An 18,692-nucleotide genomic window follows, 5' to 3' on the forward strand; every position below is an offset into this window, starting at 1 on the left:
ACATTGGGGGTATTAAATACCTACCACATTACAATCCCTCACAGAATTAACAATTTGGGAATTAACTTCAGTCTTAGAAAAAGCATGAGTACCTCCTAGAATTAAATAGCAATTAAATGCACAAGTATTCCATATATATACAAGAGACTGTTATGGCACAGATTAATTCAAATTTAATTCTTTGCAGCAGCACAATCCATCTACATAGAATTGGACATTAGAAGGAATTTTTGGACATCAGGAGGAATTTCTTCACAGAAGGGGTGATTAAACATTGGAATGGGCTGCCCAGAGAGGTGCCGCGGTCACCGTCCCTGGAGTTATTTAAGGAAAGACTGGATGTGGCACTCAGTGCCGTGGTCTGGCTGACAAAGTAGTGATCAGTCTTCAGTCAAGACTGGACTTGACTGATTTTTTTTTTCAAGAGTTTTTTTTCAACCTAAATAATTCTGCGATTCTGACAGCAACTCCAGCTGTTTAATCTCTTCATATCTAGCAAGATATTCCTCAGTTGAGGAGGAACAGTGATCATCAAAATGTCTGAAGTGTTAAACACATAAACCAAGACATTTCAGAAAGCTGGATGACATTAGTACTGCAAGAAAATCTTGCTCCATTTCTATAAAAAAAGCTCATTTTGACATGAATACAAACACCACAATATCACAACAGCAGGGAGAACTCAGGAACTGCATTCTGTGTCCCCTGGCTGCTAAAGGCGCTGGGGCAAAGTCCCGGGAACACAAAGAGTTGTGGAGATGCAGCTGCAGGGCTGGTCCCTCTCCCCTGAACCAGCTCTAAAAACTCCTCAGTCCTGGGCAGGAAACATTCCTGAGGCTTCCTCCAGACAAGCAAAACCATCAAACATGAGCATGGCTTGTGCACTTTCACGCAGATATGATCCTACAGTAGCAACTGCCTTCTCAAAATCCTGCAGAACACATGCCCTTAAAGATTTCTTATTCGTTTTAAGTAATTATATTGTCTTTATTAAAAAAAAAAAACAACAGTAGTTCCTCTGGGTTATTTTTCAGGTGATGTGAAGATACTGATGAAGATCCACTTCCTGCAGAAAGGTAATGTCACACAGGAGATCTAGAAACAGCAGCAGCTGCCTAACAAATGAGTTCAGACATCAAGAGAGAATTTCAAAATTTAATTACGGGTGGATATTATCTCTGCAATACACTATGCATTATTATGATCTATAACGCTTTCTAAATTAAAAAAAATATTCCATCACTCGAGCAGCATTATTTCTGTAATACAGATAAGAAGCTACACAGGATTGTTATACATAAATGTGTTTAAGCCTAATTAAATTTCAACCAAGTTAAAGATCACATCAAATTACGACTACTTTTAGTGGCAAGTGTTCAAAATAAGCAAATACAGGTTTTGAACTAAACATGAGAGCTGAAAATCAAATGTGCAGAAAGCTCAGCCTTGTCTTCTTAGAACCAGTTTTAATGTTTTCTAACTATGACAACTCAAACATTTCAAAAACAAAATATAATTAAGCATACACTGGAAATTTAATGCAAAAATAAAATCCACCCTTTCACATATGTGAAAACCTTTAAAAAACCAAAGTAAATATATTTGAAAAATCTGATTTCTGCACTTACATCTTAACCCAATTTACATGTATTCTAGGGAGTATTTAAAACAACATCACAGCATATTTTAGAGACATTTGACATCATTTCAGTTCTCTGGGCAAAACTTCCAGTCAAAAGTTCATTCAGTATTGAACATGGAAAAATCAATGTCGTCAACCATAAATGAAGGCCCAACACAAATTAATATCTAATTTAGGACCCTTTTTCAAACAACACATTCATGAAAGCTCCCAAATGCAATGATTTAAGTATTAAAAGAGAAAATAGAAGCAATGACAGAACATCCCCACCTCCTCTCTCAGGCTGCATCAGCCTTGAGCAGCAGTAATGCAGAGAACGCAATCCAGCACAACTGACAAGTCAGACTTGTTATTAACAACCACCAAGTCATTATCTCAGCACATCATGCTATAAAAAAACAACAGAGCAGTGTCAAAGCAGTTTTTATGTTATTAGGGTTTTCAGGTTCACTAGGAGCTGTTAAAGCATTAGTTGCTAGTGGAATTGCTGATTTTTTTTATATTTTAGTAGAAAAATATAAATTGTTTTGATTGTCAATATTGTTTTGATTGTCAATAAAAAAGACTGCATATAAATTTTCTGGTTTTCCGATCAAGGATGATGATTTAATCTAACAATAAAAGGTACACAAATACATAACATATAATTTATGGATGTGTCCATGCATTCATCAGGTTCTTTATTTTAACTCAAAATTTACTGTAAGTGTATTACTTTTTATCAATCCAGATGGTTCATATAATCCATTAATTTTGCAATTATTACCCTGAAATTAAAAACCCAGACTTCCTAGTTGCCACTTAGCTATTTTTAAATGCAGTGTTTATTCCCAAATGAAAGAGATACATTCACCCCTACTAAGATGATTTGTCACGATGCTAATAAAGCTTAAAAAGAAACTGTTGTGCTAAAGCTTGTGTTCAAAATATTTAATCCCATGACTTCCCCTAGAAGCAAACAACTGCAAGGGCTGAAGATGTTGTCTCCCCAGTTCTTTTAGTGAGATTCAGACATTTAACAGTGGAAGCATCCCTGCGGTTCAGGAGTTACCTACACCACACATGGTGTGGGTTGTTTCTATGATTAAGCTTCCACTGCTGGAACCAGAAGAGTTTTTAGCTTCTAGATCTGTTCTCTGAGGAATGGCTTTACTAGTGAAGTTCTGAACTGCTCTGGGGCTGGACCAGAAAGCAGGAGCAGACAGCTGAGAAGTGGGATTTCACAAGCCACTGCAGCCACGTTCATCAGAACTTGTCTGTCAAAGCTTTGGTCTCTCTCTGCCCTAAATTGTTACAGGAATTAAGGGCTGTAAAGCAATTTGCAGTAAGTGCTAAGTATTATTTGACTTACACTGATCCTTAGCATTTATTAGTGAGTCCTTTCTGCCACATCTTTTGGATGCACTCGTGCAAATTTGGCCCAGACAAAACAAAAGCTTCTAAAAACAATCCATTCTAAGTCTACTGAGTCAGTTTGTCTACTGAGCAGAGGGATTTTTTTATTTTGTCCATTTCCCACTTATAATCAAAAAAACCCCACTGGAACCAGTGGTTCTTCTCAAGGTTTGTCAGAAGAATGTAAAAAGAAAAAAACATATAGAAATTTTTGGCTTTGTTCCATCATTGCATGTTTTATCCATTTACAGATACTTTAATTTTCTGCATTCATTTGTGCTACTCAGGGCTTCAGTCATTACAGATAAGCAATTAAATCCAATAAGTAAACTTGTTTAAAACACAAAAATAAGTAGAAAATTTTACTGCACATGAAAACCAAAATCATATTTGTCCAACTAAAAAAACCCCAAAAAACCTAAATAACAGTATAAGTCAACATATCAAAGCTAAAATCGTGGACAATCCTTTAACCTCCATGCCTTACAGATTCTCTTTAACTGCCATGAGAAGAATGAGGCCTCTGATGTAAAGCCAAAGTACACTGAAGGCAGGCATGTGCTTTATGTGGTGCTCATTGATCACCGGTGGTTACTGGCTCCACATCAGGATATCCACTGCACCCAAGCTGCTACAGGGTGAGCTGAACCAACTGCAAGTCCTGGAGCAGTGCACGAGGAATGCCTGCTCAGCTTTTCCAAGTGCCCTGGGAAAGACTGCTCAGCATTTCTCCAGTGAGAGGCTGAGTGCTGTGCACTGTGATTCCTAAAGGGAACAGGAGCAAGCCTGGGGGCTCAGCTGGGCTGCTTCCAGAACCAGCTGGCATAAGGGTTTGAGCTTTCCTGATACATTTGCTTCTTTCAGGTTCTTTATCCACATCATTCTGCCTTCCCTGCACTCTTCTGGTAGCAAAAATTATAATCCATAGCAGCCAGGTCTTTTAATCAACTTCAAAAACCTTTGAATGAGGCCTAAATGAACTGAAGTTTTTTTCATTCTTCTTGTTGGTTTTAGTATTTCTTTTCACAGTATTCATTAATACCTAATTAACAAGAGTGTTAGTTTACTGCTTTTGAATCATCATTATTTTCTCCCTGAGTTTGTACTTAATGACACTGATATATATTTCAGTAAAAGTTATTTTGAATACTTTACAGGTTAATAATTTACAATAAAATCATCACATAAGCATTTGAGTTCACCTAAATGGCACATACATAAAATGTTAAAAGCTCTCAAGAATAAAGTATTTCTTACACAACAAAAAGAGATACAGAAATTATGCTTCAGTTGTCTTCATTACAGCATTTCTCACCATATGGACATACACCAGGTTACAGTTAACCATTTTTTTTTATTTTCCCAAGAGCAAATGAATGTTTAAAAATATGTTAATACTATTTAAAATAGTAATAATTTAAAATAAATTAATAATTTAATAAGCAGTATGAGAATAGTAAGGAAGACCGAGAAGAACTGAGTTCATCAGCCATGTAAACCAGCAGGAATGCCAGCAACACAGCAGCCCACTCCCAATACACAAGTTTGTTCCAGTAACTTTAATGGGATTATTGATGCAGTAATTTCTGTAAAGCAGTTTCCTGCACTTAGTCATTTTATAAAAGTTCTGACATAAACTCAAGGATGATGATCATTGCAATCAAAAAATACAACTGCTTGTTTAGCCTAATAACAATTAGTTATGCTTTATTGGCACACTAAATAGATCAGAGCTCAGAATTTCCCATTTTTGCTTCACTCAGACACAGCTTTTTAGGAAGAGATGTCACAGGTAACTATATCCAGTAGCTTAGCAAGCCCTCTGATGCGATGTTGTGCGGTTATCAAGAAAAAAGGGTGCTTTGAGCTTATTCACAAAATATGAACTTACCTTCCCACAGGCTCTGCAATGGTGCCTTCTTTTGGTGAATGTAAATCTGGCCTCACATTTCATACAGTTTGGTGCTTGAGAGTCTGGAACCCACACTGGAGCCACCTCACCCAAAGTCGTAAAAGGCTTTCTGGCTGGAGCTCCAAACTGACCAGCTCTGAGATCATTATCTGGACTATCTGGGGCTACTGCAAGGCACGAACTGTTAGAGACTCCAGATTCATACTCGTCCAAATGTTCCCCATTAGAACCAGTACCAGAGGCATTTGAAGATGTTTCACCAGGAAACGTGTCTGCTGTATCCCCTAACTGTGTCTTACCAAAGACATTTTTGTTTTTACTATTACCTCCACAATTTGGGGGAATAACATCATTTTGTAAGTGGTCCGATAATGGCTTCGGAATCTGCAGTTTCAGATTTGTGGGTTGCTTAGGTCTTGCACCACCAAAAGGAACACTGATATATTGCAGGTTAGTCACTGGTTTTGGTGAAGTCTGCCCTTGCATGGATGAAACCTGACTACAAAGATTATGCAAATAATTTTTCTTTATGTGATCACCAGTGCTATTTAAAATAAGACCACTCCCTTCTGCGGCCTCATTTCCTCTCTGTTCATAAACATTAGTGTAACATTCTGACTTGCTCTCCTCAATCTCCTTTTCCTCTGTTACCGAATCTTCCTTGGAGGGTAAAGTCTTTGGAACATGAGCAACAACTGGGTTCTGCATTCCATAGGAATCACAACCATTAGACAGAGAGCTTGCTGCTGATGTAGCCATCACATCAGAGAGACTGGACCCTCCAAGCTCATCTGTACCAGACCCTTTTAAGTCTACGCCTGCCTCCAATACCCCATCTTCATCTTCTTTGCTATTCCCACATGCATCATCAGGCTGTTTGGTCTGCAAAAGTCTTTCATTCTCTCCTTGAGTTTGCTTATTATTCATCTCATTCAACTTCGTCAGCTCCCAATTAGTCATCTCCTGAGATTCAGGGTAACATTCTGCCATGCTGTGCAATTCCGTTGTGCTGAGATTTTTATCACATTCAAAGCCTTCAGTGGCACTAACATCCTCTGCAACACATTCCTTGTAATTGCCACTTCCAGCCACGTTAGGTTGACAGGTCTCGGTGAGCCCAGATAGCCTAGACTGCAACTGCTGGGTTGTTTCCTGTTCTACAATTAAGCTTCCACTACTGGAACCAGAAGAGTTTTTAGCTTCTAGATCTTTTTGCTGAGGAATGGCTTTACTAGTGAAATTTTCAACTGATGCACAATTTTCTTGCATTTTAGCAGTACCATCAACTGGTCTCTGTAAGAGAGTCACTGCATTGATCCCTGCAGTTGTAGCTTCTGAAAACAGCAAATCTTTATTCATATTAAAATCCTCCTTTAATCGAGAGGAGGGGCATGCAGCGGTCAGGCTTTCAGATGAAGCATTAATCAAATGACTTACAGAGTCATCTTCAGTGCACAGCCTGTTTACCTGCTTTTCTGTATCAGTATCTTTTTCTGTGGATCCATTTACAGTAACACTGAACTGGTCACTCTGTCGGTTTTCATTATCCAGTGTAAAGCTAATAGAGTCCATTAGGGACTGACTGTTGTAATTTGTACAATCCACCACATCACCACTTTGTAGTGCTCCTCTGTCACAGTTGTGCATGACTGCCACCACTAGCACATTTTTCTCCTCGGGCACGCAAGCTGCATTTCCACATTTCTTTTCTCCTGCTTCCATAGAGTTACACTGATCATCCCGATTACTATTTCTTTTAATCAACTGATCATCTGCTGCTGCCTGATCATCAATCCACATGACTGGGGTCTCTGGGCTTATGCAAAAATCCTTTCCATTAGCACAGTGATCCCCTCCTCCTGTTGGTGTAGTCACTGAGTGGGACAAGGAGAAAGACTTTAATCTCTGCTGACATTCATTAGGAGTTGTGGCTTCATTCACGGTGGCCACAGCCGAGTTGAATGACAGACGACGGGAAGGCGGATCTAGAATCTGATTCCACTTTGCACCCAGCAGAGTAGGTGAAACAGCGGCATCTGAAAAAGGGTTTAAACAAGAAAACTTACTGCCTTATTAAAGCCACAACTTCTATTAATCCTGCTGCATTAGAATGTCCCAAATAGAAATGTAGAAGTTCAAATATGGGCACAAAAATGAAGCTCACCTGTCATAACCAATATCCTTGGTCAACCATTAGTAGTGTAATTCCATAATGTTACTGGAACTCAAGAAGTTTAGAGGTACCCCAATTAGTATCAGGTTGAATTTGCAAAAGCAGCTTTAAAGTATTGATTAATATATTTTAGACAGCTAGAAGTGCCTGGAAAGATTCTCACCCCCATAAAATGAACAGTTCGACTTCCTTGACAGCAAAGAATTACCCATTAGACTAAGCAAAAGATTTAGTCCTTTGAACATGATAACCTTCATTACATGATTTATGTGACCTAATAAAACATTTCTGCAAAAGAAGCTTAAAATAAGTTTTGCTTGATTTGTTTAAAATAAATTATTTAAATATTGCTACTGAGATTAAGCTTCACAAAACCTTTCTTTAAAAGTGTATGGCACATTTGCTATTACAAGAGGAACAAAAAGGTAAACAAAATGAATGGAAGCAGAAGAGAATGCCACTAAGAAATGCTGAAGACATACCATGCAAAATTAAAAGATGGTTTTTTTAAGTTCTGAGATTAATTTGCAATTCAAACCCTTAAAGGGTATCACAGATCTCCCCCTCTTCTATACTGTCCTCTGTAGAAGACATCTGATGTGCATCTACAACCCTCTTCAAAATGACTCACCTTCGTTTTGCTCAAATTCATCTAAAACCTTATCGAGGTTATATGCCTCTGCTTGGAAATAGTTCTCCATTTGTCAGGGAACAACCACCAGATCCTTGTCTAAACCTGCCAGAGAACAAATTACAATCAGATGCTTAACCTTCAGTCAGCAGTGTTCCCTTACATATTGTCCTGATTTAAGAGGTAAAGTCCTTTGTAAATCAAATTTTACATACATCACAGACATAAATCAAAAGTATTTTCCAGGAATAAAAATCATTTGTGTGTTTAAACTTGCTTCATTCAGATTAACAACTTTTCCAAACTTGCTTTTTATTACCTCCAGTCTCTCACATTAATATGTCTGGCTATCAGGATCACCATAATGGTAAGAGCAAAACTGCTGTGACACCAGTCTAAAACAGAAAGAAAAAAAAAAAACAAAACAAAACAAAACAGCCTAGAGAAACCAGAAAGGCCAACTAAAAAATCTGAAGACCTGACTTTCAGATCTGTGCTACCACCAATTACTTCACGTGGCTTTGAACAAGGAGTTTAAACTCCCTGTGCTTCTGATTTTTTAATGTACCGTAGGCTAGCAGTACTCTGTGTCAGTCCTCATTCCTCTTGAGAGCTTCAAAGATTCATACTTGTAAAAGTTGTTAAGGGACTTAATGGGTGTTACTTGAATTGTGCTACCTCTTAAAATGTCTACTTTAATAATCCTTGTTTCCCTGAAAGGCAGCCACTGGAAATCCAGCAAAATGCACAGAAGTAAATAGTCTCATCAAGAGATAATGCTCTCAGGCTAGAAAAGAAGATGACAAGAGAGAAATGAGGGGAAAAAAAACCAAAACCAAAGCAAAAAACCCAGCCCTGAATCCTTACATAACTATCTTCACATAATAAGTAAGATTTTGCCCTAACAGCAGTAACATGGATGCCTCACTACCAAAGTCTTGTAGCAACAAGACATCCTGATTTATTTTTTCCAAACATTCACTACCAGCAGAGACATTTTCGGTGGGAAATGTGTGCCATAACCTATAAACCACAGAGACCTTGACTTGATCTGCTCTCTGAACATCATCCAAAACAGCTTTATTCTCTTCAGAGTTGGCTTTCACTGTTGTGAAATAAGGCAATGGAGGAGGAGAGGGTGAGAACCTTGTTTGCAGCATGAAGCAGTGTTAGACCTGACAGCTCAATTAAAAACCTGATTTTTTCCACCAGAGATACAAGACATTAGAGAAGTCTCCAATTTAAAACAATACTTTACCATAATCCCCACAGTATCTGGATTTGAGGAAAACCTCAACCACCTTTATTTCCATTACTACAACATTTTGTATTTACAAATTCATGAATTATAAATATTTACGGTGCAACAGTTTTGCATTTCTTATGGGCAACAGCTGCAGTTAGGCTATTGATAGGAAAGGACTGTGCATTAAAATATCACAAAATGCAGAGTTCAAACTTTCAAGGTCAACTTAAATTTGATACATGGTTCTTTTGAAAGGTAATCAGCATACAACATAAATACATTGCTATTTAATATAATTAGACTACGGCATGTGTTAAAGATATACACAGAAGCTAGTTTTAAAGAACATTAATCTAACATGCATCAACAGAAAAAAGACCATTTGCAAAATAATTATAAGATAAAATAGACTTGTCATGTGACACACTCCTAGATTTGTCCTCTGATCTGGGATTTTAGATTAACTTCTTCTGCAAGGAAAACAGATGATTTGCCATATCATTTACTGTGCACAGATCATAACATAAGCAATGGAAAAGCTGCCCACCTTGATCACCAGCTGCATTTCAGGAGTCTCAAAAAGTAGCACTGTTTTGTACAAAATACCAGGTGACTGCACATCCATTTATAATGTATTTAATTTACATAATAATGATAACATTGCTCCTAGCAAACAATTGATTAAGACATGTATAATTATTCCTAGGCAAAGTCCTGCTACTAAAGTCAATGATGCAAAGAGTATTTGTCAGTGAGGCACTGCAAGACTGAAAAATGTCATAACAAATTTTTGTGCTCATGAGTTCCAACTGAAGAGAGAAAAGACCTTTTATATCACTATTGTTATTTCACTCACTGATGTACCAGGATATATGGAGAACCTTTTATTTTTAAGCTCACAGTCACTAAGCTGACAGCCACTCTAAATGAGATCTCATTGTCTGTTGCAGTAGGTATTTCTCAGAAAAGGTCAGCTGCAAATCTTTAGGTCTAATATATAAAATTATTATTATATAAAAGAATGCAACAATCCCCCAGGCTTTTCTGCAAATTTCTGCCAAGGGTAAAACACACTGCCAAACCTACAGAAGTCCTTAATGTCCTCTCCTCTGTCTGACAGTAAAGGAGGATGAGTACTCATGTTCCTAACAGATATCAGCAAGGCTTCCTGATTGTCAGCAACTCACATATTTGCCAGTTGAAGATTTAATGCTTCAACTCACCATAGCCAGCAACTCAAGATCAAAATAGACAACAAAATGCTCTAACACAGCATGCCATAATAATTGAGGAGCTGTTTTCCCTGTGGTTTAGAATTTAGTTTTATTTTGAATATTTTTATTAAATGCCCAAGCTAAATAAAAAACATATTCCTTTACAGGTCTTCTGAAACTTTTGACTGCATCTCACATGTACCACTATAAAAGTTCGGAAGACTTTTAGAAGTACTCTAATCCCAAAGTTCCTCTTAGGACAAAGGCTGGCATGACATTTTTTCAAGGATCCTTAATAGTTGAGAAACTCTCTAGTATTGCTCAAATATCCTGAGTCATGGCATGGAGAGAAGCTGATGAGCAAAGACACAACACTTAGGCTCTGGAAAAAGGAGAATAAAACAGGAGAAATTCAGAAAGAAATTTCGGTAGTAATTTTAGCTGTATGCTACCAAAAAGGAGATCCTAAATTACTATGTATTGGGATGAACAATACGAAGGAGAGGATCTTGCACCAGTGCAAGGAAAAGGAAGCACAAACCAGCAATGAGTAAAAAACAGGAGATGTTTTTTTCAAAAATACAGTCCTTCATGCAAAGACTTGGCAGAAAAGACTAATTATGGAAAAAAATAGTAAAATTTTATGTTTTATTTAACTCTGTATACAAAAAAGATTAATACAATGGTTACTATCCATTGGTATGTAAGTCCAGAACTCAAGATCACCAGTTACCCATTGCAGAGTCATCTTCTGTCTTTCAGGGCAAAGAGCTAATTAAAACATGCAGTCTGTCAAATCAGATTATTTTCAAGCTCCTGTTGGATCACACATCATACATAATTCAGGAAGTGTGTTTTACTTCTCAATTTCTTCATAACAACAGCATGGGCTTATCATCATCTTCATTTCAGAAACTTAGGAACTTACATTCCATGAAGCTTACATGCTTTACTCTCCCTTGATGTCTAAATTTAAAGGTGCATATACCAGAAATGTGCGTGTCCTACCTAGCCAGAATTACTGCTCTTGTCATCATAGCATTCAAACACAACACAGACTTCAGCTGCACAGTGGGGGAGAGAAGGAGACAAGTAAAGGACAAAAGAGCCTTGCTTAAAATTAGGTGTTATTCCGAACAGGTTCAGCGTTGGAGACTGCCTCTCAAGAGAGCTCAGCTATCCCACAAGCCAGTTTGCTCCTGGGAAATGAACTGTACAAGAGACTGGCCTTGTGTTACACCTGCAAAGCAGCCAGACTCGTATTTGTGTTGGGGTCTATGATAAGGGATTATGTAACCCATTATCTTCTGCACTGCACATCCTAAGTTATCCTTGAGATGTTTTTACCACGGGAACTGACAGCCTTTAGTCTTTCTAATTGTCTTTTAACAGTGGATGATCAGCTCATAATCACTTTAAAACACTTTAATAAAAAAATGCACTGAAAGGAAATAATGCTGACATTCAACTACTGGCCTCACAGCAAAGACCTAAAAATCAGAGAATATGTAAAGAACCAGAAGAGGATCTCAGGACTTTCGGTCATGCTGTCCTGTGGAGACAACTCTTTCAATATCATACTGTGAACCTACACGTTTCAGTAATCCCTTACTACACAAAATGCTCATATAGTTTATTATAGTCCTCATAAAAATACCCATGGAAAGCTCCTAGGATGGCAGTCACAAAGGGCATGATCAAACTGAAACCAAACATTGCTTATTCATCCTGATAAAAATCACACATCCAGAAAATGTCATTTTCCCATAGCACGACAGCACGGAAGTACAGATGGACTGGACAGACAGATTTATTAGATTCAGGGCTCCTGAAGACTTCCTTCAACCCCAACAAACAATGGCCAAGTGCACATCGTGTTCCAGCTCCCTTCGGTGATCTGTGTTACCTGTCCCTGCGAGTCAGGCACCTCTGCTGTAATGAACACTTTGTTCTGAGTTGAGCAATAGCTTTATTTAGAACTGATGAGATCTGGCTACAGCACAGATTGAGGAAGAAAGACTTTGCCCGCCTTCCCCCTCTCCCAAACAAAATAAGACACAATATTTGCTCTAAAATGGGGTAATTACTCTTAGTAAAAAACAAAACAACAAATTGCTAAAAATACTCCATCATCGTCTTTATAAGAGATCCATCCATACACAAAGATGTACGTATATAAATATATATCTGTAAGAATACATAAAAAACATTTCAGGTGCAGAACTCCAAATCACAATATTCTAAAGCAGAGCTTGCCTCTTACCTTTTTCTTACACATATGTTAAGAAACGAATGACCCTGTGCCTTCTCATGATGACTGCAGCACAACCAGCCAGTTCTGCTGAATCAGGGTGTTCTACTTGATCCTAGAAAATACAAACATGTATTTTACGACAGGTAATTCTGCCACAAACCATGTCCTTTTCAACACGTGACTGCAGCTAGCACAGGCATATTTGGCAAATGCTGCAAGCTTCAGATGATTTGGATTACACCTGCAGCTTTGAATTCAGGGATGTGCGTGCACTGTGCCACTATTGCTCTCCAAAAGTCTGGTGAAAAAGGTTGCTAATAAAAACCACAGTGCTACCTACTTGTTATTATTCTTCATTTAACTGTAAACCCTCAGTGTAACGCAGCAACTCCAACTGTCCTTGTATTCCTGATGACCTTGACTGTAACAATTTATAAAACTAGCCTCTGAAATCAATTATATTATACTACAATAGATCTTCCAAAAATAAAGAGCTAGTAGCTTTGATAGTCAACAAAAATTTACAGCCCTCTGAATTCAGTAAACTGCATTCATCACCTTCCCACTGATTTTGTTACAGCTAAACAAGTGGTTTTGTCTTCAAATTATTCTCCCTACAATCTCAGGCTCCCTTCATTTCCTAAAGGCTTCTTCTCAGAAGACCCACAATAGCACCAACCTTCAATAGTACGGAGGACCCAAGAGGGGAAAAAAAAGTCATCTAAAGAAATTTTTGTTCTTCAATCCACAGCATTTCTATAGGTCAGGTGCTCATTTTCTCAGGCCACATCTTAACAGCCAACATAGCTCAAAAACCCAACACAGCCATGGGCAGAGAAAACAGAAACCAGTTTATGACAAACAGTGCAACAAGAAAAGGAATGAGATACGTTAAATTCATTTTTTAAGGTTTGCTAGCATTGACATTTTGACCTGTTTGGTAGTTGAACTATTTATTAGTACTCTGACAAAGCTGCAACATATGTTAGAAAAAAAATCTTAAAGCTCCACCAAATCAACAGTGCTAAAAAAAAAAAAAAATCAATTCTCCATGCATGAAAGCAATATTCAGTGTTACACTAAATTTTTCCCAGGGTTGTTTATTATTCTTCTCAGAAATAAGCTACAGTAATAATTCCAGGAAACTAATGAGCTGAACAGCAGCACTCTGAGTAGTACTGTTTCCAAACTCAGAATCAGAGACATCCCACAGCTTTGGATGCCAGCAGAACTCTTCCTGTATACAAGTAAAATTTCTGATGCTATGTGTATTTCCGCCTCTATAAATGAAAACGAATTTTGGTTATCTGGGAAATAGTAGATGTTATCTTATTACAACATTCTTCAGACAGGCATCACATGCATGCAAAAACAGAAGTGGAGGAAATTTAGTTCCACTGAAAGGCTTCAGAATGAGTTTTTTCAAAGGGATGTGAAGTACACGTGGCAGTGGGGAAGGTTTTCTGTACCACCACCATGTCCCCTCCCAGTCAGTAGTACAGGAAAATGATTCAGTTTTCATGACCCCTTTGAAAAGACAGATCAATTAATGACAATTCTGTCTGTGATTTATGGCAAGGCCTGTCAGCTGCATGATGAACACCACATGAACCAGTCATACATTAACCACAGAGTTCAACCTTCCCTGATCAGAAACGGATCAGCCCTAGCAACCCACAGCTGAAACGAGCTCTGCTGACACCCCTGCTCTAAGCCTGCAAACCTTCTAGGCAAGCAATATTCAGGGCACAGCTTTATTATTCATTGTTTTTACTCTGCTCCTCTTTCCTTGTTCCATTCTTCCCAGGTAATGACTTTTTTGTGCGTAACCACTCAACAGAGAAGATCCAATCAATGGCTGCCAGTCTCCAAAGTAAGCTTTGAAGAGGTATTACCTGGAGGTCCTGGAGCTTTTTGTTTACAGTTCAACATTTACTCTCAGCACCTATTTCCCCTTACAAAGATCAATGCAAAAATCAAAGCATGCTTACAGATATGAATGTAGTATATTTAAACAAAAAGAAAGTTAAAAAAAAAAAAAAGGAAAAGTAAATTGTAACATTTGGATTTCATGGGAAAAAAAAGAACAAGTTGGCAACAGAGCCAACTTCTTTTTTCAGTAAGAATTTAATGTAAGAGAAGTATATTTAAATGAAAATTGAGGACAAAAGGAATAACTACAAATGAGAGCCAAGAATACTCACAACAACATATAACCTAGTGATTATCAGGTTTTCTCTGAATCACAGACATTACTAAAAAAAGGGTTCCATCACACTTGTAAAAAATTATGGGCCCACTGAGACCTAAGATCACTGCAAATGCAGGAGGCCCAGTGCCCCTGCTGTCCCAGTTTGCTACTTGGAGCATTTCAGTTCCTTATCTCTTCTGCTGGTGATGGGCTGAACCCCTCTGTCTCCTGCCCTACAGTGGTGTCACTCAGGTGCTGCTTTGGTTGTACCCTACATGTCTGATTTCCCTCAGGAGCTCCAAGAAGGCGACTACCAATTACTGCAAAAGCAAAACAGAAATTGAAGAGAAATTTGACAAGCAGAGACATGCTCAGAATAAAGAAAGGATGAAGAATAGAAGGAAAGAACTCCAAAAATACATAATTAGAAATATCTTCCACAAAAAAGAATGTAAAAAATGTTTACAACATTAAATGAAAGTAATCTGAACTAGCAGAAACTGGAATAGCTTATAATAAATGGAAAGAGACTGAAAAAGAAGCAATTTTGATACTATGGTAAAAAAATGCAAAAAATGCTCAAAGCATGAGGAGATGCTAAAAAATGCTTCCATCTACTGGCAAAGATCCAACTCTTAACTACACTACAGATCCTCTATAATGTGCTACCAGTGAGGAGATGTCTTTGAGTAGGCAGGGAGACATTTGCAGCCATTTTAAGGCACTTTATTATTGCTAGCTTAGTTGAACTAGGCATTATCTTACATGCAAATCCAGATTTCGACACTGGTATCTTCACTTCCTACCTTGTCTACACTCTGGAAGCATCAGATGGGAGATTCAGGGACTACAGACAGGGGATGTGTTCAGGCCCCAACTCTGCAAGAAAATACCAACTACAGCAAGGAACACCATAGCAGGGGGTTGTATTAACAGGAAATCAGTGTACATGAACAAGGAGGGAGACAGGTGGAAAGTTTCAGGACACACAGCAGTAATGGAAAATTAATTATTTTATCTGATCAATTAGTCTGGAAGCTAAACCTCCACAAATGGAAAAGGGGGTTCTTCACTCAAGTAACGCAATGCTTGGAATAGTGGTGGGTTACCACATGCCCAACAATTCTGTCCCCAAACGTGGAGTTCTTTCTACCTAGCAGGTGCCAAATGAAGGGAAAGGCAGGTGTTACAAAGCATTTGTGACACAGCAGTAGCAGTATCTACCACACACCTGAAAATGTCTGCAATGGCAAGGACTTCAGATTAGGCCCCAAATTAAGCATTCCAAAATTAAGCGTTCTATTAATAAATTAATGTAGTAGTCATTCAGTGCAATCAGAAAAAAAAATTGTTTTCAGAATTCTAAGTTATTAAAGAAAACTCAGCAAATGACACAGATCTTTTTAAAAATACATGGTCTATACCACAGTTCAGATTATAAAAATCCAATTAAAACTCACCATAAATCCATTTAGTAAAAAATACTAAATACAGCAGCAAAAATGAAATGTAACAAATACCAAGAAGATACAGTCACTACTAATCCTTTCCCTGCACCAAAAGCTCAAGATGACCAAGCATCCTTCAGCTTTACTTTCCATAATTTGCTGATGTTCCTACTACTCAGTGTAAATGCACCCAGGAGCAGGCTGGGGCATGGCAGGCTATTTCTGTGTAATACAACACTTTGTACCAGCTCACCACCCGTGAATGCTGACAAAAGATAAACTATTGCAATGTTGCATTGGGTTGTCTTTTTTTCCAATCAACTGAAGAGAGGTGGACAATGATTAAAGCAGAACAGTCTCTCTAATTATTTCACCAATATTTGCATCTTTTCCCTTGACTCTCCCCCATGCCATTTTAAAGCCATTATTTCCACTTTTGTCTCCAGCCAAGTTTCCATAAGGAGACATTCACACATGCCTGAGCAGTAGTAAGGCAGTCAAAAGAGCAGCAACTTCAAAGCAGCATTATAGGAAGTATCACAGTCAAAAGTAACAGGGAGACAAGAACAACTACAGCAGCATTATCAACCTTTGTGCTCCAGAAAATAAAAGCAGCTCAACTGAAAAGGACACCTGCTTTATAACCATTTACAGTAGAAATAAAATTCCATTTCCTACCCTTTTTTACTATTTCAAGGAGAAAGCAATTGATTTGTTTTCCTGACACAAACCCCAGCCTTGCCAAGCAGCCTCAGCCCACTGCAGAGGCCTCAGCACCTGGAGACAGGAATCAGCTCCTGCTTATGTAACTGCCTCTGATGCCTGGAAAAGGATCCATCCCTGCTCTGGGGAAGAACAAATAGATAGGTTTACACCACAGTGCTGCCTTCCACGCAAGTTTTTCCAGAGGAATACAGATGGAAAAAAAAAAAAAAAGAAAAAAAAAGGAGAAAAATCCTCTCCTGAGCTTACTCATATGCTCACAGAGCAAAATGTGGTGGTTTATGTATCTAATGTTTTGTAACACACTGTTTCATGCAACTTCCAAATTTGAAATACTGTAAACCACAAAAAGCTAATGCACAGTGCATTAAACATGAATTTAATATGAAATCATGTTTCTTAATTTGTGCATTAGTTCCAAGTAATGTCATCAAAGCAACAACATAGTTATTTTTAAAAATTAATCCATTTAACATACTGATCTGAAGCTGTTATTTATCTTTATTCAAACACAAACTAAAGTAAACATATAGAACAAGTAGGTTTATGGGATGATTTTTATGTTTCAGTATTTAAGAAGGTTTTGACTCTGATGTTTAACACATTTGAAGAATAAAATTATTTAAAGCTGCACACTCTATCCCAAAGTGGATTAATCCTGTCTTCTAATACTTTATGAATTTTTCTTCTTTCCAATGTAGGGTGGAAACAAGAATGAAACCCAAATAGACTCAACATTGTTTCAGATCTTTCTTAGATTTGGTCAATAAGGGAAGAACTGACTGAGATCCTCTAGAATCTCTAATTAAAAGCCTACAACTCCTAAGGAACTGGCCTTTTTTATAAAGCTCATGTGGGACTGACACTTGCAAGTGCCAGTGAGCAAAAGCTGATAATAAAAGCCAGAAGTGCCACACAACCAGAATGGGACAGACCAAAAGGACAATGGGCAAGAAGTGAAAACTGCTCTGCTACCATTTACCAGCCCATCAATTCCGAGTTGTACCCACGGGGGAGAGAAGCTGCTGGAAGCACCACAATTTATACATTCAGCTGCTCTTTAGAGAATGGACCATCCGAACAGGCAAAAACTCTGAAAGACCACTGGAAAGCAGTCAGGAACCTACTAACAGCACTTTTATCAACAGGCTTTGTTTCCAGCACTCCTGTGGTCATCTCTGCTTGTCTGATAACTGTGTCACACAACAGCATTGTAAATTCTGACATACCTTGTGAAGAAATATAATTATAGACACCAAACGGTTACTATTTCTCAAATCCTATGTTATGTAAAGCTGGATTACCATACATCCCTGAAATAAACATGGACTTTAATCTCATATTCTCTTCTCCCTGAAATTATCTCTAAGGAGGTAACTTAATTCCCATTTCGTGTAGACCTTCATATTCATATCACACCAAACACATTATAAAACACTGTTGTCAAGTGTAGCAAAGTTCCCTCCCACGTTTGTGATCATGATCTAACTAGCATCACTGCTGATGCTCACAGTGCATTATGTCTTAAGTCATCTGTGACTAGTAACTCATTCGATACAACTCAATAATCCATGGCAACAGTGCGTACTGAAACTGCTATTTCTGAGCATGCACCTCATCTGTGCTCAGGGCCATTAACATGCTTGTAACAGTGCTGAAGGGACCGAGCACTAACCACCAGAAACAGGCAGTAACTTGCATTTAGGTGCACTGTAAAGCTTTTTCTTTTCACTGATATACTGTGCCACTGAGGCAATCAGAACACCTACCTGAAATTTATGCTGGGCTCCATGAAGTTTTAATTCTAATACTAAGTGCCAGTAATTCTGTATCTCTGTTAGCAGGCACAGGAAGACAAAACCC

General features: G+C 38.1%; 1 protein-coding gene across 3 annotated transcripts in view; it reads right to left on the reverse strand.

Annotated features, from left to right (window-relative positions):
- The window catches only part of ZFYVE9 (zinc finger FYVE-type containing 9), a 55,388-nt gene that overhangs the window by 26,870 nt on the left and 9,826 nt on the right, over positions 1-18,692 (reverse strand). For 2 of the 3 annotated variants that reach the window (XM_038144036.1, XM_038144035.1), the window contains exons 2-4: positions 12,477-12,579; positions 7,754-7,858; positions 4,929-6,985 (exon numbers count right to left, since the gene is read on the reverse strand). In XM_038144036.1, coding sequence (XP_037999964.1) covers positions 4,929-6,985; positions 7,754-7,823 — 2,127 coding nt within the window. In that variant the 5' untranslated portion in view covers positions 7,824-7,858; positions 12,477-12,579. The remainder of the gene's footprint in view (positions 1-4,928; positions 6,986-7,753; positions 7,859-12,476; positions 12,580-18,692) is intronic. The other variant, XM_038144037.1, reaches the window with a different exon arrangement.

The sequence above is a fragment of the Motacilla alba genome, chromosome 8 (genome assembly GCF_015832195.1).
Source record: "Motacilla alba alba isolate MOTALB_02 chromosome 8, Motacilla_alba_V1.0_pri, whole genome shotgun sequence".
Taxonomy (NCBI): Eukaryota; Metazoa; Chordata; class Aves; order Passeriformes; family Motacillidae; genus Motacilla; species Motacilla alba.